Source organism: Tympanuchus pallidicinctus, unplaced genomic scaffold (assembly GCF_026119805.1).
Source record: "Tympanuchus pallidicinctus isolate F22 unplaced genomic scaffold, pur_lepc_1.0 scaffold16, whole genome shotgun sequence".
Classification (NCBI taxonomy): Eukaryota; Metazoa; Chordata; class Aves; order Galliformes; family Phasianidae; genus Tympanuchus; species Tympanuchus pallidicinctus.
In genome coordinates, this window is record NW_026294679.1 from 15,862,929 (window position 1) to 15,882,031 (window position 19,103).

General features: G+C 40.2%; 1 protein-coding gene across 3 annotated transcripts in view; it reads right to left on the minus strand.

The window, feature by feature from the left end:
* Positions 1–1,192: 1,192 nt before the first annotated feature.
* KIF20B (kinesin family member 20B) overlaps positions 1,193–19,103 on the minus strand; it is a 64,777-nt gene continuing 46,866 nt past the window's right edge. Inside the window, exons 30-34 of one of the 3 annotated variants that reach the window (XM_052677352.1) lie at positions 4,988–5,191; positions 4,296–4,376; positions 3,413–3,545; positions 2,801–2,943; positions 1,193–1,472 (exon numbers count right to left, since the gene is read on the minus strand). In XM_052677352.1, coding sequence (XP_052533312.1) covers positions 1,422–1,472; positions 2,801–2,943; positions 3,413–3,545; positions 4,296–4,376; positions 4,988–5,191 — 612 coding nt within the window. In that variant the 3' untranslated portion in view covers positions 1,193–1,421. The remainder of the gene's footprint in view (positions 1,473–2,800; positions 2,944–3,412; positions 3,546–4,295; positions 4,377–4,987; positions 5,192–19,103) is intronic. The other 2 variants (XM_052677354.1, XM_052677353.1) reach the window with 2 other exon arrangements.

Below are 19,103 nucleotides of genomic sequence, written 5' to 3' on the forward strand. Positions count from 1 at the left end.
AAACCCAACAAGGAAAACCCACTGTTACAGCTGTTCCACGTGCAACATTTTTGCCCACAAGAGCTGGAAGAAAATATTGGAAACTACGACATTTTACATTTGGTGGGGAAAAGAACAATCAAATCAACAAAGAAATCATACCACAAGGAATTCAACGTGCTTCCTATCCTGCACTTACCTGGTAGATTTTTCTTGGTTTCAAAGCTTATTTGGTGATTTAATGACAAGCAATCAAGCCGTCATTCAAAGCAGCGTGATGGACCTTGAATCTCTCTGCAGGCAAGAGCAAGGTTGCCCAACGGGAGAAACAGTCCTGCTCGACAGGCATGTATTGATGGGTTCTAAAATTAACTTGAACTGTACAGAAGAACAAGATGGGGGCAAGATGAGCAGCTGGTTGAACTTGTGCTGAGCGTGGAACAAAGCAGACAAAACTCTGAGAAAGGCAAAGAAGCAATACGCTAAGTACGGCCCACTGTTTAAGACTGTGCCATGACTTTCACTTTGTGTATTTATTATGCCTCCAGCTATGACACTTGCATAAAATGCAGAAACGCTCACCTACCACCTAGCTAAGAGTCATCAGCGATGCACTCTTCTCAAGTCCTGAAAGAGCTCAACTCTAGCCCTGAAAAAGGTCAGTCTAGACAGATAACCAAACCACAGGTGGGAGAAAACAGAAGATCCGGACAGAAGGACAAAGGACCTCAAAGCATAAAACCACCTATGAAAACATTAAACAAGATTTCACGACAAATGCATTCATCTCTGCTTAGGAAGGAAAGCCAAATTTGAGAGACGGGCAGCTTATTCTCTGTTGTATTTGAATGAAGAGGTGAGAAAGAAGATGGCGCCTGTCTTCCACATTGAGGAACTGGCACTATCTTCTCTCCAAAGAAAATTCTTTAAAAAGATTCAAAAATCAAGCATTATCATGTGCTCATCCCATCCCTCTCCCACAAAGTTCTGCTAAGTACACCAGTCACCTGAAAAAAGCAATTCAGGCCATCCTGAACAAGTATGTTATTACTACTGCACAATGGGTAAATAACAAACACTTCTAAAGACACCATTCCTATACAGGGGAGGCAAAACAAACAAAAAACAAAAGAAGCAAAAAAAAAAAAAGAACTTCCCCTCTCCCCTCCACAACAACAACAACAAAAAAACCAACAAACCACCAAACACATAATTCAAGAAAACTGGTATTTATTTCAACTTCAGGAGTCAGTTTGAAACGTCAGAAAGACACTATACACCTATATATACTATACTATATACAAACCTAAGAGCACAACTAAGCAACTGTTAACGTTCAATAACAACCAGGTATAACAATAACAATATAATAGAACTAAGTCCTGACTAAGTGGAACAAACATGCTTCTTCAAGGTTATTTAGCATTTTTGGATCGTAGTCATCACTTGATGATTACATGGTCGCTTTCCTTCTTGTTCTGTTCCACAGAAACCTGAAGAAAATATTTCAAAAGTTACTCGTCTTTTTACACAAGACTGACAATGACCCATGCAAACATATTTCTTCCCGTAAATGGATCTCAGACTGGCATTTGCTTATTATCTTTTAATCAGAATTCTACAGGATACAGAGAATCTATAGGATACAGAGATTCTATAGGATACAGAGATTGTTTTAATGCAGCTTAATCAGAAGGAACAAATAAGACAAATGTACAAAATGCTGTTTATTTTAAAAAATACCCACACCCAAAGAAAACCTGAAGGCAGCATTCACTTTAAAATACTTATTTTCCAATGAGCATTCTAATGCACGTTTTGTGAAACATGGGGTGTTCAGAAAACATTTCTAGCCTAAATCCCTGTAGCTATGACTTGCCCAGCAATTCACTTCTCTGTTCAGTTCCATGCTCTCAGAAGTACAGTGAGAGAAAAAATTGTCTCATTTCCTTCATGCTCTAACAAAACCCATTTTGGTTTCTGCCCCCCCTCATCCATCAAATCAACAGAAAATTCAGTGGGATGTTACAGTGTGGGCAAGTGAACACTATCTTGAACAGAAAAAGGACTCTAACATAATTGAAGGATGCGGCTCCAACAGAGCAAGAACTCTCAGCACCATAGCTGCTGGCAGAGTCACAAAATTGCTTTCTGAAATGGTGCATCAAGTGCTGGCACTTCAGATCCTTGACAAGTTGGCTTAGGCAGGACAACGCAGTTTCAGCATACCTAAAGAGCTGTTTAAGTTGTGCTTTAGAAAAGCATAGCTGTAGTAGAGAAATCCCAACCCAACACACTGTAAGTAACTGTGATTCCAAATTGGAAGACGTCTCCATGATTGCTACATACCCTACATAGGCTGCTGTAAGCCAGCAGCCAAATACGGAGATCTTCACAGAATCACAGAATCACAGAAGCACCCGGGTTGGAAGGGACCTCAAGGATCATGTAGTTCCAACCCCCCTGCCTAGCAGGGCCACCAAATATTCACATTTAGATCAGGTTGCCCAGGACCCTGTCCAACCTGGACTTGAACACGTCCAAGGACAGGGCATCCACAACCTCCCTGGGCAGCCCGTTCCAGGGCCTAACCACTCTCCTTGAAAAGAAAGGAAATTTCTCTTCAAAGAGAAAATAAAATAAAACTGCAGGAAGACCAACAAGAATGACTAGGTCGAACAAAGAAATAGCTCAGCACTTTCAACCTCCTCCTGCAAATAGGTGAAATCTTCAAGTTTGTTGGACTCCTGAGTAGTTCATGTTGAGACAAGACTACAGCAATGCATTACATTGGACAGAATAGTAATGTGTAATCGCTCACCCAAGAAGCAGGTATATCTAGAGGGCAGGAAATGTCAGTTGAATACAGCTTCCTTTTGGATCTTTTTGGCTTCAACTCCTCCTTTCCAAGACTTTCTGGTTCAGGAGATTTTGGGGAGCTTACGGCTGCCATCAGCTTCTTGGCTAGAAGAAATTTGTTTTGATTCATAAACTAACCAACTTACGGATTTTGTGAGTCTTTATATCAACAAATGCCAAAAGCTTCATTATAAACTTGGTTTATAAGTGATACATCAAGTTTAAATTAAAATATTCAGAAATTGTATTGGTCCATCAAGGGTGTGAAAAACAAACATGACTCAGAAGTTGCTGGAAGTGAGGAACTTTGGCAGGAGCTAAACAACAGGCCTAACTTTTGTGCTGACAGAAGCACAAGGTGGAGTCAACTTCCTCTGCATACTTGCAGATTTTCATTCAAGTAGTAATGAATCTCAGAAGAGATGAATAAATGCATTTATTTCATAAGTTGAAGAGCAACGTAACATGGCAGACAAGTTCTCTAAGAATATATACATTCATAGCCTACAGCAGAAACAAGCCATTCTGCAGTGCCTACAGAAGGTGGAATAAATCTTACTTGTTCTACACCAACCTTTAGAGTGAATAATAGAAGGAGTACTTTGAAGAAAATCTCCAACTTTTTGTAGAGTTCCATCACTCCTGCTAGTCAATCTTCTACCGTAAGTACACACTCGCTTTCTTAGGAAGTACTCTTTTCTGGATTTCTGTTTAACAGACACGTGAACAAGAAATAAGAACATTGTTTAAGCTTTATTTTAGGTCCGTGTTATCTTAAGCCGACATTTTGAGCTTTGCTACTGACACCTCTGTTTATTATGCTAATGATATTACAACTGTAAGTAACGTAGACAATTTTATACCCTTTAGGGAGTTGTCAAAGCCTCAGCAATTCCAAGGCATAAGTTTCTTAACATTTGTTGAAGAAGCAGTAGTTTCTTTAAAAGTTAATCCCAAGCTGTGGAGATGTTTCTTACATAAGCTGTTCTAACTATAAAAAAATAAACAAAAATACAAAACGGTAGACAACAGATTGGGAAAAACCTACTCGTCACACTCTGACAATGCCAAGGATACTGCTAAGACATTAAAACATCTCTTTTTAGTAATTCCCATGCATATAAATCACACGAATCTCAGCTTAATACAAGGGCTTCACTTACAAAAGCGCATGATAATACGCTCAGACTTCTCCTCCCAACTATTCAGTCTGCGATATGCTTTCCACCAAATCATTCCACACTACAGCCCAGCCATTATACACTCTTGGGACAGACCGACTTGCTCTATGATAAGCTCATGGGATTTAATAGGAGGAGGTCATAAGAGTTTAAGATTCCCATTCAGCTACACAAATAAGGATAAGACGCTGCTGCATAAAAATGTTTACTCCCTTCAAATGGCCACACTATGACAGAAAGTCCCAAACTAGCTTCCAAACTAGAACAAAACCCAACCATTTTCTCGTCACTTGTAGAGGATGAATTACAAGCCATGGCAGACTTTGTGTTTTTCGAGTTCTCTCTTATCACAAAATCCTGGGAAAATAAGACAAGTTTTAGCCACAAGTCTTTTAGAAAGATTCACTTTTCATTAGGTGTATCACAAAAGCAAACACTTTCATCGCTATTGCATTCAGTAGTAGGGAGGTGTTTGCAAGTAGTAACAATTCCAATGTGAATCAAATACTAAACAAACTTTCAAGTGCACAAACGGGTTGGTAGCCTTATTAAGATATCAGTATTAGACATCCTGTGATGCGATGCCATCCCCATACAGAGTGCACTTTTTTCTCCCCAAGACTCATAAGAAGCAAAACTGCATGTCGACAAGTCAGAGGAGACACTCAGATATTTCAGACAAAAGAGAAAGCAAACGTATAAGAAGTCTAAAAAGCTGACTGATGTCTACGGATTTTCAAAGAAAATTCACAATGGAGTTGAGATAAATTCTTTCCCTTCTCTTAAATCATTATCACCCAGTTTGGCTATTAGTTTAGTTTCATTAAAGTTTCGACTCTCCACGCCAAGGTTCATCAATTAAATGCTTCAACCACATTCCTGAGATAGAAGGAGCGTTTTTTAAAGCTTAAATGAGGAATGGTAGAAAGGCATCAGATATTTCGTTTTCTGTTTGGTGTAGGTCATACCTCATCCATGTCATCACTTTTTCTCTTCTTTCTTGTCCTAGGCATTTTCATCCTTGCAGGTAACATGCTGTCGCGCTGCTTTATCTCCATCTTATCAGGTTGCAGAGGTGACAGTTGGATTTCCACCTCTGGTTTTGGGAACCGACTAGTTTTTCCATTTTCTGTGGATGCTTCAGAAGAGTGGAGGTCAGTTTCCAAATGCTCCTGATAGCACAGAGAAATTTGAAGTGCAAGTGTTAGGGAAGCCATGAGATTAAAAAACGATCATGCATCTGGAAAAGGATATGCGAACACGCAGTATCCCAGCTGTTAGCTTACAGAACCCTTCTAACAGAAGAAGAAGTCTCTTTCAGTTACAGCAGAGTTTAGCCCTTCTTTCCCAGAACCTGTTACAATTAAAATTATTGTTTCCAATCTAAGGTAACAGAAAAAGTTTTCCATGTTACATTGAGCCTGATGCTTTACAGGTCATTTTTCTCAAGGGCACAGACAACCATTCTCTTTCCACAATTAACTGACAGGATTTTCTTCATCTCAGCTCTGCTGCTGCAGAACTGGGCAGGAACAGAAGCTTTTGACTCAAGTGCCTTATTATCGTGCAGCTTAGTTTTAGGCAGTTTGCCCTTCCTCTTCTACACTAGAGTTGCAGAGATCCACCCAACCCTGTTTTTCTCGGCAGGAACAACAGAGTCAGAGCTGTGATCACCTGGACTCCTCCTTCTCTATGGCAGGAATTCAGCTAGTAGCTAGCACATCAAAAGCAAGTTCAGATGTTGAACAGAACATGGAAGGCGGGCTGCTGGGGACATCAGGAAATGGCAGATGGCTGCTACTACTGCCGTAAATACATAGAACTGCTACTTTGCGAAAGCTAGCAAAGTTAGAAATCCTGCAGGGGAAGAAAACAAGTTCAATTTGCTGTGCCCATTTCAGTGGCTCTGTAAATTGCTTTCCAGGTGACTCATTTAATCATGAGCCACGTCATAAGCATCAACGAGAGGAAAGTTTTCAACAGCAAATAAGAGGAATTCATCACACAATGCTTTCAACAGCTTTTATTCCTACCAAAGGCTATGAAAACAGATGATCTGATCACCTTGAAAGGGATAAACAAAGCTTGAGAATTGTGTAGAGAACTCGAGACCTTTTCCTACTCATTCTTTATCAAGATCAGTACAACTACCACATTTTCAGATTTGAAGTTGCATACTAACCTCAGATTCATTTAATGAAGGGACACTGCTAGGACGTCGAGTTGATGAATAATTCCCTTTAGCTTCACGTCTTCCTGGAATACTTTCTTCATCTCCGATTTTAGTTTTGCTTTCTTTTTTCATAGCCTGTGAACATTTAAAATCAGTGAAGATCAGGCTGTGCAGCACACCTCCAAAATACTTTGAGCTTTCTAAAGTTCCAGTGTAGAATCTCAAGCCCAGACACCACATGAACAAGTAAGTTGAAACACAGCACAAATCTGTGAAGGAAGTAACATCCATTCATCGTGTAATCTTCAGATTCACCCTACTGGGTCTCTCCAACAGCCTCATTCAGTACTCTACCTCCAAAAGAGACCAAGTCAGATGTTACTTAGGGACAAAATCTGTAATGCTGGTCGTCTTGTCATCCATTCAGCCCATACTCTCCGCACGCTCACAGCTGCTATGTTAGAATGCCAGAGACTAAACCTCTGCCTAATCTTGAGTGTCCACACATGAACACATGGAAAAGTTCCATTGCATATATACAGAGGTGGAGTTCCAGTAAATAAAATGCTTCTGAGAGGATGAGAGCACATGCCTGAGTGAAAGACAGAAAGAACCAACACTCATCACTGAATATGTAGTTAAAGGACTCTATGTTAAGAAAAGTGATTCTAACTCTTGGGAGATTTCCAGTATCTCTAGGAAAGCAGCAGAACAAAAAGGGGTGAACAAGACTTTGAGTACATATTTTCTATAAATATAATCATACCTTTTCATTTACAGGACGATCCATTCTACCTTGTCTTTCTTCAAGTAAAGGTACTTCTGACAAAGCCTGGGGGCTATTGTGGTTGATGCGTTGTTTTAATTCCTTTATAAAGTCATCTTTGTCAGCCAGTTCTTTTCTTAACTCTTCTATCACAGTTTCATTATCCTAATAAACACCGTACAAATTGCTGAGTTGCAGGATTGGCAAAAGGAGCTAACACACACAAGCAGCACTGCAGTTACTTAGTAGCAACCGTTTCAGAATTGCAGGCTAAGACAGTAAGCTAATCAAGAGCAATAACATTTCATGGTTTTGTTTGATCACTGCTACAAGTGCAGTAGTCACGTTATTGCCTGGGAAGATGTATTACAATATGTATTGAATTCTTTTCTTTTCTTCTACTCTTGTGCTTCAGCCTTTCTCTTAAGATACAAGAATAAAAAGAGTTTTTATTTGTTCACAAAGACCTCTGTACTGTGAGAATTGTCAGCAGTTGTAGGGGAAGTTTTGCTATGAGCACGGCTCTCATCCCACAGAAGGAGATATCCAAACATTCTCAAAAATCACAACTCATAGAGTCTTCTGTTTAGCTTCTGAAGTTCCATCTAAGCTACTGCTTAGATTGGCTGTCCTGATTTAAAGCTGGACAGTGAAATAAAAAAGGCAACTTCCAGAGATCATTCCCCCTCTGCCTTTGATGCTTCCCTGCATCTCTCTTCACATCTCCTTCCGTCTTTTCATGCCATTGTAGATACTAGCTCAGAGAAAACAAAGAAAGTAAGAAACCTGAGACAGAACTACTATCTGACCAAGTATTGAGCCTAGCTTGGGACCAAGAAACGCTGGGAATTATGGGAAAAAGTTACAGACGTCCAGACTAACCTTGGGATCAAAAGCATCAAACTGACGTCCGTTCATTTGAACTACTAAAAATTTTGAAACTCTAGCACTAACAGAAATCCTGTTTCTGAAGAACGGAAGTAAAATCTGGTGCTTTTTTGGTCAGCTGCACTGCACGCGATGTCAATACGACAGTGTTTAAGAACAGAACTACACCCAAAATACAGAGAGCAGGCATAGCGTTTTGCAGAATTTATGGGTAGCCAATCAGGCAGGAAGAAAAAAGAGCTGACCTTGCTTGAATCCTTTAAGGCCGATCGTTTCAGTTCTGCTATTTCTCTCTCTCTTTGCACGGCATTAGCAGCCAACGTTTTGAGCTGCACTTCCAAAGCTTCTACTAACTGATCTCTCTCTTCACGCCACTTTTGAAGATTGCTGTCCTTTTCCTCCAGCTGGGCAACAAGTATTGCCTAAACAAAGAAAAGATTAACGATGAACAGCACTAGCACACACTGAAGGGTTCTTACAGTTTGGTAGGTAGCACTGTTTTACAGTCTTAGTAAATGCATGATCTCTTCAAGATCCACGGGAGCTCTAGAACTATTGCACTACAAACTACAGAAGCAAAACCATGCTTCTATTAGACAATCTCTGTAACTCTCCTTGTGAAAAATTATCATTGGTATTATTTAAGAACCTCCACTTCGGTTTGCTCATTTAGTGATTACTAACAGTACCAGTCTCCTCACATCCTCTGTGCTGCTTGCAGGTCCAGAAAGTCAGAAAGACTAACTACTTCCGGATGCAAAAAAAGGTTTTGTGCACCATACAGATTCACATGTTTGAAAAGTTACATGACAACAGCTCAGTGAACAGCTCAAGCAACCACTTTGTTATCAGTCACTTCTTGGAAAGTGATAAGGGAGCAAAAAAAAGGAAGCAGATTGACCCAGCAGTTTTATTCAGTATCTGGAGAGAAGTTTGTGGGGTTCCTTTGGAAACTCCATTGCCTTTTTCTTCCTTATAAAGGCTTAGAGGCCTTCTGTGTTCCAGAAAAGAAAACAAACAAATCCTATTGTTCAAAATGTTTTCTTAGACTCATCAAGCAGTAATTTATTTTTCAACTGTAATTTTCTTATTTAAGTCCCACGTACGTTACATTTCATTACGTAGTTAGGAAAGCTTTGTCTTTTTGTGACCCTCCTTTTCCTCCCTTTTCCAAATCAAGCAATTCTCATACGGGCTTCATAAGAAAGCAAGGGGACTTGGACAAGCTACTCTTACGTTCCCATACTGTTAGTACTTGGCGTGAAGTTGTCTCCAAACTACAGACTCTGGATGACTCTGCCAAGACCTCGTCACTTACAATTTTTGCTTGTTGCTTTCCGTGCCGTTGTCGGCCCTCAACAAACTTCTTCATTTCTCTGTTGCGAAGATTCTCAGCTTCTTTTACCTGCTTCAGGAGTCCTTTTTTTTCCTTCAGCCACTTCTTTCTATCAGTTTGATACTTGGCCTCACTTGTCTATTTCAAAGGAACCAGAAATGAAATACTAAGTGATTAAGGAATAAAAGTCTTAAAAGCCAGGTCATCATTAAATAGACTTGTTTCTACAAGAAAATTAAAATTAGACCCTCAGCACAACAAAAAAGGCTTCCCGGCGATAAAGTTAGGTGCTGATTTGGATAGCTTATACAAATAGCCCAAGCAACTAATAGAAAAAAGCTTTGACAAAGAGTTATAATCTGCTTTGAGTTAATATTCCTAGCTGTACCTCGTCCTTATTGCACACTGCACTGCAGGTTGTAAAGGAAGATTTTTTCATCAGTGTAACAGTTTACTTTATCATGTTATAAGTAGTCTCCTAAGTTGAAGTTACAACTTTAAAGTGAAGTTACCTTCAGCTCTTTTTGCAGCTTTACTAATTCTGTATGGATTTCATTCACATTTGCCTCTTCCCTTTCCCTGTCCTTTTGCTGCCGGTCAATATTGCTCTGGTTCTGCAGTTCTCTGCATCTATGTTTCCACGTCTCCAGTTCTACTCAATACACAAAAAGAGGTTAGACACCTTATCGTTTCAAATGTGTATTTGAAACACCACATTAATGACTTTTTACTAAAGCCACTTAGGTTTTGCCTGCTGTAGAACAAAGAAATAACAGAAGCTTTTAACAAGTACAAATTTGTTGTTTACTATGGAACATTAATGCCCAAGCCAAATGAAAATGGAAGTGGCTATCACAATACATCTAAAGCACTTATGCATCACTGCTCCCTTTCCACTGAAAGATTACCTGAAGCTAATCTTTCATTCTCTTCTAATTGAGCTTCAAGCGCTTGATCTTGTTCAAGCTGAGCCTCTTCTTTTTCTTCTAATGTCATCTTCATAGCTTCAATTATTTTTTCTTTTGCACACAGATCTGGAGGTTTGAAAATTTACAGATGAACTCCCTATTAGTTCCCGTTATCCTCTCCTGAGGAGTTTTCAAGTCGAGGTTCCCCCATGACCAAAAGCTCTCTTGAAAGAAATAGAGCATCTCTATTGAAATATTCACATACAGATACATACAGAGTTCTTAAGTGAGTCTTACCAACTTGTTTTAGGTGAGAATTCTAGTGCTAGGGACAATCAGAATATGGAGTTTATTACATGAGAAAATGGCTGTAGTTCAACTGCTCTAAGTTCATCCTACAGCCTACAGAATCTGTTATTGCAGAACTTGACATTTCAGAGGTTGAGTTTACTTCAGAAGGTCAACTAAAACAGCACATGAGCAGCAGACTTTTTAAAAAGCACTGCAAATCTGCACTTTCTCGGAGACTTCTCCCAAATCTGCTGCTTTACTTTCAAGTTTACTTGATAATAGTCATACAGTAACATTTAAAGCAGTGCTTAACTACTAAACATCTAGTTTGGAGTTTCTCAAATCATGTTTTAAAATATAAAAGTGTAAGACTCGCCAAAGTCATTAGTGATGTGACAACATTGACATGGATACTACACAGAGATAGAGAGAGAGAGAGAGAGAGGGAGGGAGAGAGAGAAAAATAATGGCTGACCTTCACGTATTTTCTCATATTGTCTGGTGACTTCTTCCAACTTCTTGTTATTCAACAGCTCCTATATTTCACATTGAGAGAAAAGCATACACAGTAGAAACAAGCAAATTTTTAAGACAGCCTAGAATTAGTCATTTTTTCATAAAGTACAAATAACCATTCAAGCTGATAAGAAGGGTTTGAGATGAGACATTTCAATTAACGTACACAGATGTCACTCATCAGAATCAGGTTATATGCAGCTATTAACCATGTATTTACTATGCAGCTTATTGTATTTAAAGCAATCTGCCAGCGCTCTGCAGTGACAAATTATTTGAACACCTTTCATGGTCTATCACTAATTTCAGTTGGCTACTTTTATTTTACCCCAATTTCTGTAAGCTTTTTCCTGTGCTTGGAATACTCGCATCATTCGTTTAAAAAAAGAAAAAATTATGAGCAAGGAAATTTTAATAAAAGTCACGAACCTGTCTAAGTTGCTGGATAGCAAGCCTTTTGACATCCAGCTCTTCACTGAACTGTTTTTTAATCTTTTCAATTTCATCAATTCTGTTCCTCAGAGATTTCTCCATGGAATGCAATAAGGACACCTGTAACATAAGTAAAGCACACAGTTATTTTAAGACTTCTGTAAACCAAGTTACCAAAAACCATTTTTATGCCTCTGTTTTCCACCCTAAACACTTCCAACTAACAATAATATTTCCAACTCAGTGCCTGCAAAATCACTTGTAAAATATCTTCCTGCTTAATAACTAGATTATAATCATTAAGATCATTAAGATGAAAATAAAGAAAAATATATATATATGCCTCATATGAAAGAGCCTCTGGAAATCAGTCTATTTCTCGTCAGGTAAACACTATTTTTCTTCCCAGTTATCAGCACTTTTCACAAGAGTCAGGTTTGAGGTTTTGGAGTTGCCACAAATAGCAGAGGCAAGGCTACTGTTACTACAGAGATCACCACAAGTCCCCCTCCAGAAGCCCATTAGCCTTTCTTTTCACAAACATTATTCAAGACTACCAACAAAGTTTACTTTCCTCTGTTCGTTAACATCTTTATTAATGACATCGATGAGGGAATTGAGTGCACCCTCAGCAAGTTTGCTGATGACACCAAGCTGAGTGGTGCGGTTGATACGGTGGAAGGAAGGGATGCCATTCAGAGGGACCTCGCCAGGCTGGAGGGCTGGGCTCGGGTGAACCTAATGAGGTTCAACACGGCAAAGTGCAGGGTTTTGCATTTGGGCCGGAAGAACCCCAGGCACCCGTACAGGCTGGGAGGAGTGGTCCTTGAGAGCAGCTCGGCAGAGAAGGACCTCAGGGTCCTGATGGACGGGAGACTGAACATGAGCCAGCAGTGCGCTCTGGCAGCTCGAAAGGCAAATGGGATCCTGGGCTCCATCAGGAGAGGGGTGGTCAGCAGGGAGAGGGAGGTGATTGTCCCTCTCTACTCAGCTCTTGTGAGGCCCCATCTGGAGTACTGTGTCCAGGTGTGGAGCTCTCAGTACAAGAAAGACATAGAGATCTTGGAAAGGGTCCAGAGGAGGGCGACTAAGATGATCAGGGGGCTGGAGCACCTCCCCTATGAGGACAGGCTGAGGGAGTTGGGCTTGTTCAGCCTGGAGAAGAGAAGGCTGCGGGGTGACCTCATTGCAGCCTATCAATACCTGAAGGGAACCTACACCCACGAGGGGAGTAAACTCTTCGAAAGGGCTGACAACAGCAGGACTAGGGGAAATGGATCCAAGTTGAAGGAGGGAAGATTTAGGTTGGATGTTAGGGGGAAGTTCTTCACAAGGAGAGTAGTTAGGCCCTGGAACGGGCTGCCCAGGGAGGTTGTGGATGCCCCGTCCTTGGACGTGTTCAAGGCCAGGTTGGACAGGGTCCTGGGCAACCTGATCTGAATGTGTACGTTTGGTGGCCCTGCTAGGCAGGGGGGTTGGAACTACATGATCCTTGAGGTCCCTTCCAACCCGGGTGATTCTGTGATTCTGTGATTCTGTGATTCTGTTATCTCTATGAAACCATGTCTTGACTTCTGGTCTCCTCTACAGCTTCAACGGCAACATTCACTAAGCGTTGCTGCTTGCCCCACCAGCGTGACACATTTTTAAGCTTCGTAGGTAAGGTTTGAGCAAACAAGTTCTAACAACAGAAAGCCAAGCACAATCTTCCAGAAGAAACTTGACCACAAACCTCGCTTTGTACTTGCAGAATTTCTTTCTTGGCATCAGGAAGTTTGTCTTTTAAGTCTGCATACTCTTCTTCTTTCCTCTGCAAATCTTTTTTCAAACTCCGCACAAGGACAGAGCTCTCAGCAACAGCCTTTTTAAGCCTTATGTTAAAAATAAAGAGACAAAGAACATTACTGTACGCATCTCATGGAAACAGCATTTGTGGCTTAATCCAGGCCCTGCCTGCTGGTTTCTACTTGAAAATAGAATCTTAGATCTATCTAGACCAGTGACAAGATTTAAACAATTACTTTCAAATTTCAGCTTGCCTCTCATAATCAGATTCTGAAGCTACAAATACTTCAGATTCTGTTCTGAGGGATGTACAACAAAACCACCAGAAATCCCCAAGTTACTCTTTGCTTCCTTGCACGCTCCTGTTTTCCCTTTGAACTCAAGTAGCATACCAAAGCATCCTAAAGTAGTAGCTTGGCTACTGATAAACATGCAAAAGCATTAAGTCAAAGGGATGTTCACAAGAACGAGTTTTAACTCTAGCTCGTTCTCAAAGGGCTGTAAGTTATCTCAGGAGTTACTTACGATTCTATAGTTTGCATTTTCTCCTTTTCACTCTTTTCCTTTTCCCAAAGAGAGTGTTTCATCCGCTCCAAGCTGTTTTTCAGCTGCACAACTTCTTCCATCAGATTTGCTTTTTCATTATTTAGCTCTTCAACCTTTGTGTCTTCATTAGCAGACTTCTCCTGCAGAGCTGCCATAACTGTTTCTAGATTTACAATAATGGATTCCTTTTCCTTAAGTAACTCTTCGAGTTTTGTCACGCTGCCTTCCTTTGCTCTGAAAGCTTCCAGGAGACATTCAAGCTCTCTTATTTTTACCTCACAGTTGGCAACTTCCTCCTCAAATTGTGCAATTACTCTGTGATCTTCCGCAGCCTTTTTTTCAAAGTCCCAGGTTTTCTTTTCTATTTGCCCTTGCAACTGATTCATAAGATCTTCTTTCTGACTGTCTGGATTTGTAACCTCGCTTAGCTTCATTTCAAGTCGATTATTACAATTCTCAGCATCTTTCAGTCCCTTCCTTAGGCTTTCAACATCTTGAAGCAGTGCTTCGATCCGCTGACTTTTTTGTGAGGAAACATCAATTATACTTTTGCATGCTTCCCAAATCCTTTCAAGACCGTGGTAAAAGGAGCGGTCCTGTGCAAGATCTGACATAGAAGAAGCCTGTGACTGAAGGCATGCAGAACTAATTTGAGATCTCTCTGGTTCATCTTCCTCAGAGCCTGAGGAATCCTCTACATTGACTAAGTCAGTATCGATAGCGTAGGACTCTAAGTGACGTTTGTATAAGTCACCTAATTTGGTCTGCACTGCTTTTACTTGTGACACTTTATCAATTATGTTTTGTTTGGCAACTTCTATGATGTTATTTAGTTGAACATTTTTTTCTTCTAGCCCCATATTTACAGATCTCTGTTCATCCAGCTCAGAAGCAATTTCCCGATACTCAGCTTGACACTGCCGAAGTTGTTCACAGAGGTCAGCAGCTGTTTCTTCAGAAAAAGAGAGCTTAGTACGCAGGCTTGTGACCTGCTTACTGAGACCTTCTTTTTTATTTTCTTCTCTCCTGCAATGCTCTTCAAGCACAGCTAAGTGACGTTCCAAGGTTTCAGTTCTTTCCCTCAGTGCTAGTACTTCCATACGGTACGCAGAGCACTTCTGCTTCATGTATTCCATTCTCTTTTGCTCTAGAGTGCTCTTTTTCTTTCTCTCCTTCAGAACAACTGGAAAAAAAACACCACACAAAGAAAAGGAATGCAGCTCACGTTGATGAAAATCAACATTAGGTAGTAGTTCACAATACCAAGTATCAACTGCTAAATGAAAAACTGTCTTAACATGAAAGCCATACCCTCACATCTCGTGGTATTTGAAAGTACAAATGGAGTTAAAGCCCTCTGAACTCGTAATCACGTGCCTCAGACTTCTAGACATAGTTTGCAGCAATGAGCTTTCAGTCCGCAAGAACGCTTTTACCGTGGCACTACTCCAACCTTCCACTGCACACTAGTAGAACATGTGGTTAGTTTTAAGAAACATGGGAATGAAATAGATAATTCAGCTATATTGCTTCCACCTTCCCTGCTTCAGCAATCCCTATAACACAGATATATCTAAGAGGTATTAGACAGTTCTCTGAGAAGTTTCATTTAAACTCACGGTGCTCTTACTTTAAAAAGATAAAATCCGGGAAAAGTTGATCACTTCAGCGTGGGTATCTGCTGTCTCCTTTTTTTCAATTGGTCTCTAAACAACTTATGAGGATTCCTACTTCTGTCCACACCTACTATTTTGCATAGAAAGCTTGCTCAGAAAAAGGTACACATTTGCAGACTCAAGTTTCCATAAGCATTGCATTAGCTTGGGGCTGGTTTTTCCTTAACTAGGGAGCAGTAACTAAAATTACATGCATTTTCTTCCTATCAGAAGTGACTCCTGCTGTACTTCTTCCTTGCTTTAGAATCCAGCTACGTCCATTAAGTAACATGCATACTTTGCTTCAGCATTTAAAAAATAAGTCAAGACTTAAATGACTAGGGATTGTGACAGCACAATATATTCCACAGAAATTTTGTAGAGTCCTGTTACTACTACAACCACAGAAAAGCAGAACTTTGTAGCATCCACACACAGCCAGCGTTACACACAGATACACGTGGATTGCATGGAAACGGCCTCTTAACCCATCCAACAAGTTCCATAGATGGCCCCCAAGTGATTTAGAAGTCGTTCTGAAGCAACAGCAGTGGCATCTTCAATCCCAAACCAGGTTTTGGGTTTTAATTGCTCCCAGCACCTCTAGCAAAGGCGAGTAAAATCCTCCATTGGAAGACTTAGAAGTAATCTAAATGCTTTGTGCTGAAATGTACAAGCAAACACTAAAGCAAGAGAAGTAAGACTGGAAGAAGGTATGTGATGTTTAGTCTAGAAGCTCCTTATGCACCACGTAAGGAAAAAGCATGATCCCAAAACGTGGGAAACGAGACGTAAAGCTCAGTGAATGGTGTAAATACCCTGAACTTCAAACCAAGATAACCTATCGTCTCTAATGAAATTTTGCTCACGCTACTAGGATAACTAAATTCTATAAGAGAATCAGCACAACACACCTGTGCTCATTGTTACATTGTGTATATTTAATACAGTTGAAGAAAATATATTAAACAGTAATTGGACACTTATAATACAAATTAAAAAAAACAACATTCAACATGATTGAATAGTCAGTATTTCTTCACAGAAAACTCAAGGCTGACCTTGTGAGTATCAGTTATCCATTTTAATTCCTAGCTGCAAGAGTACTAGCATTAACTTTTTAAATGAGAGCTTCAGTCATATGATTATAACAAGCCTACTACAATTTGAAGTACGACAAAGTCCACATCAGCTGTATTTCCCTTCCTCTGTCTCTGGTAATACAAATATACGTGATACCATTCAGTGGTCACATTATTTGGCATAAATACTGGATCCTAAAGATGGCAGAGGGAGATCATCCAAGACAAGCATTCTCGTACAAACAAGGCATTGCTTTCCTCTCTTGCACATATTTTGCAAGAGAAAGGCAAGAAAGGAAGGGACTACAGCTAAGCTGTGGATGAGGAAAAAGCAGCAAAAAGGAAATAAATAGTGCAAAAAGCCTTTATTTTAAGCATTCAAAAATGAACAGCATAGGACCTTCTGCAAAAGGGATATTTACATTACAGTTACTTCTATTTACAGAATAACACGGGATTTTCTCCTCATACCATAAGGTTGCGCTTCACAACCTTTTGCTTCCATTCCAGAATAGGAATCAGTTTGGTTTTTTGGAAGACCCCTGGTTCAGCGATGGAAGAAACTGTACCTTTCTTTGGAGGTGGCTCTTCTACAGGAGGCTTATCTTCAAAACAGTGCTTTCTGCCCACTTCCAACTCACTTTCCTCACGTCCCTTGAATCGGCTGCTTTCACTAGCTTTATTAGAGTTCTCATTTGCCAGCTTTGTTTTAAAAGTAGTTATAGTCTTTTCCTGTATTGATATAAGACCAGTTACATTGAAGCTGAACAAAAGGACCACTTAACGCACAGTAATCTTCTGTAGGCAAACATTTTCACAAAACGACACAGCTGCAACGTTTATCCAGTGACCCTAAAGATGTCAGTTACAAATCCCAGCAACAGCAAGAACAGGTACACCTTCAGATAAGGACGAGCACAGTACTCGGTGCAGTATGCAAGGGAGAGCAAGAGCCTAGCAGGTTACAAAGCAAAAGACTTGCACACAATCAAGAGGAGTTTACCAGAGTGACAGAATTAACTATAAATGCTTTCAGAGCTACTTCAGGCTACCACACATCAAGGTAGAAAATGAAGAAAAGCCACCAGAAGTGGTATGCACACACACTTCTAGCCAAGCTGCTCTTCACATACTCAGTAGCTTGCAGTACATTAGTCAGGAGACTTCTATTAACTGCAGAGAATGTAGAGGTATCCTGGCCATCCACTCATACTTCTAACTCCGCTCAATATACTCCTACTCCTGCTCTTCCTTTGATGTAGGAGCGTGAGGTAGCAGTTGGTGGAACACACTGATATTTTTGTTGCTTGTGTTAACAACAACTATCTTCAGATTAACCTGAATTGTTTACAATGTCAAACAGTACCAGCTTCATACAGAAAATCACTTTTAACAGACAGAAGTGAATGCATTACAAGCATAGGGTTCGGGATGGGTTGTTTCGGTGTAAAGATAGTGAGATGGGCAAAACTCACATAGTCCTTCACTTTTTCTTCTAAATGAGATCTCAAGTCTTGTAGCTTTGTAATAATGGCATCTTTCTGCACCACGATGTCTGTTAGCACTTGAATCCTTTCGTTTTGCACATTCATTCTCTTGGAAATAAAAAAAAAAAAATAGTTCAGTCATCAGCTTCCAATGCAGTGTTAAGTAGCCGAATTGCACAATGCATTTTAAACGCAAGTTCAGTTTTGCTAAACTTGGTGAGAAAGCTACTCCTGGAGCCTACTGGAACAGCATTTTAAGCTACCACAACTTGGTTTTAAACAAATAATCCTACACAGGATTTTCTTGATAAAGTTACCTCGGTTGCTTCTTTCAGTTGCTCAACAGACTCATCCAATTGAATCACCTGCATTTCAAAGTCTGTAACACACAGAAAAACTGGCATTAATAAGTAGCCAATAGGTAGTTTATTCAGTAATCCCAGATGTTCCCAGACATTCTGATGTTGGAGTAGATGTGAAGAAATTAATTCATTTGCACGTGGCCTGCACTTATAGGAGTGTTTCAAAAGTTGTATTTGTTGGAATGAAAAGGTTGCATCAGCAAGATGTAAAGAAGAGCAGGGATTACAATAAAACAGCAAAATCTACACAGAGACATTTAACCCCATACTTCTGAAAGCTTCAGCCTGCTAGCTGCAGCTTAAGTGGAAAAAACATGAAATAACCAAGAATCGTGCAATTGTTCAACCTGAACACATGCACAGAACAAACAATCACTTCATATTGCACACAGGCTTTGTATTATGTACAGGCGATGGTTCCAAACGTGGAACATCTCCTCTACTTCCAGCTCAAATTGGTTATTTCTACTTCGGATTAGTGAACTATTTCTTTCTTCTACCCATGGCATCACACAACTCACCTTTGTTCTTCTGTCTCAGCTCTTCCTCAGTTTTAAGTAGTTTGGTGTTTTTCTCTGTCAGCTCTTCCTTGGTCTTCATGAGTTCAAAGCCAGTTTTTTCCAGCTGCTCCTCAAGCCGACCAATAGCTTCCTGTGGATCCTCTAGGGATGCAGTGTAACTATGTGCTGCCACAGCTTGCTTTTTAATACCCATAACATCATGCTGCAGAGAATCAAGAATGCCCTCAAGATCAGCACAGGTGTCACGCACTGCGCTATGCTCTCCACCCTGGAACACAATTTCTTGTCAGTTACAGTTGGTGGAAAGCTACCTACGCAATAGCTGTTACTTCTACA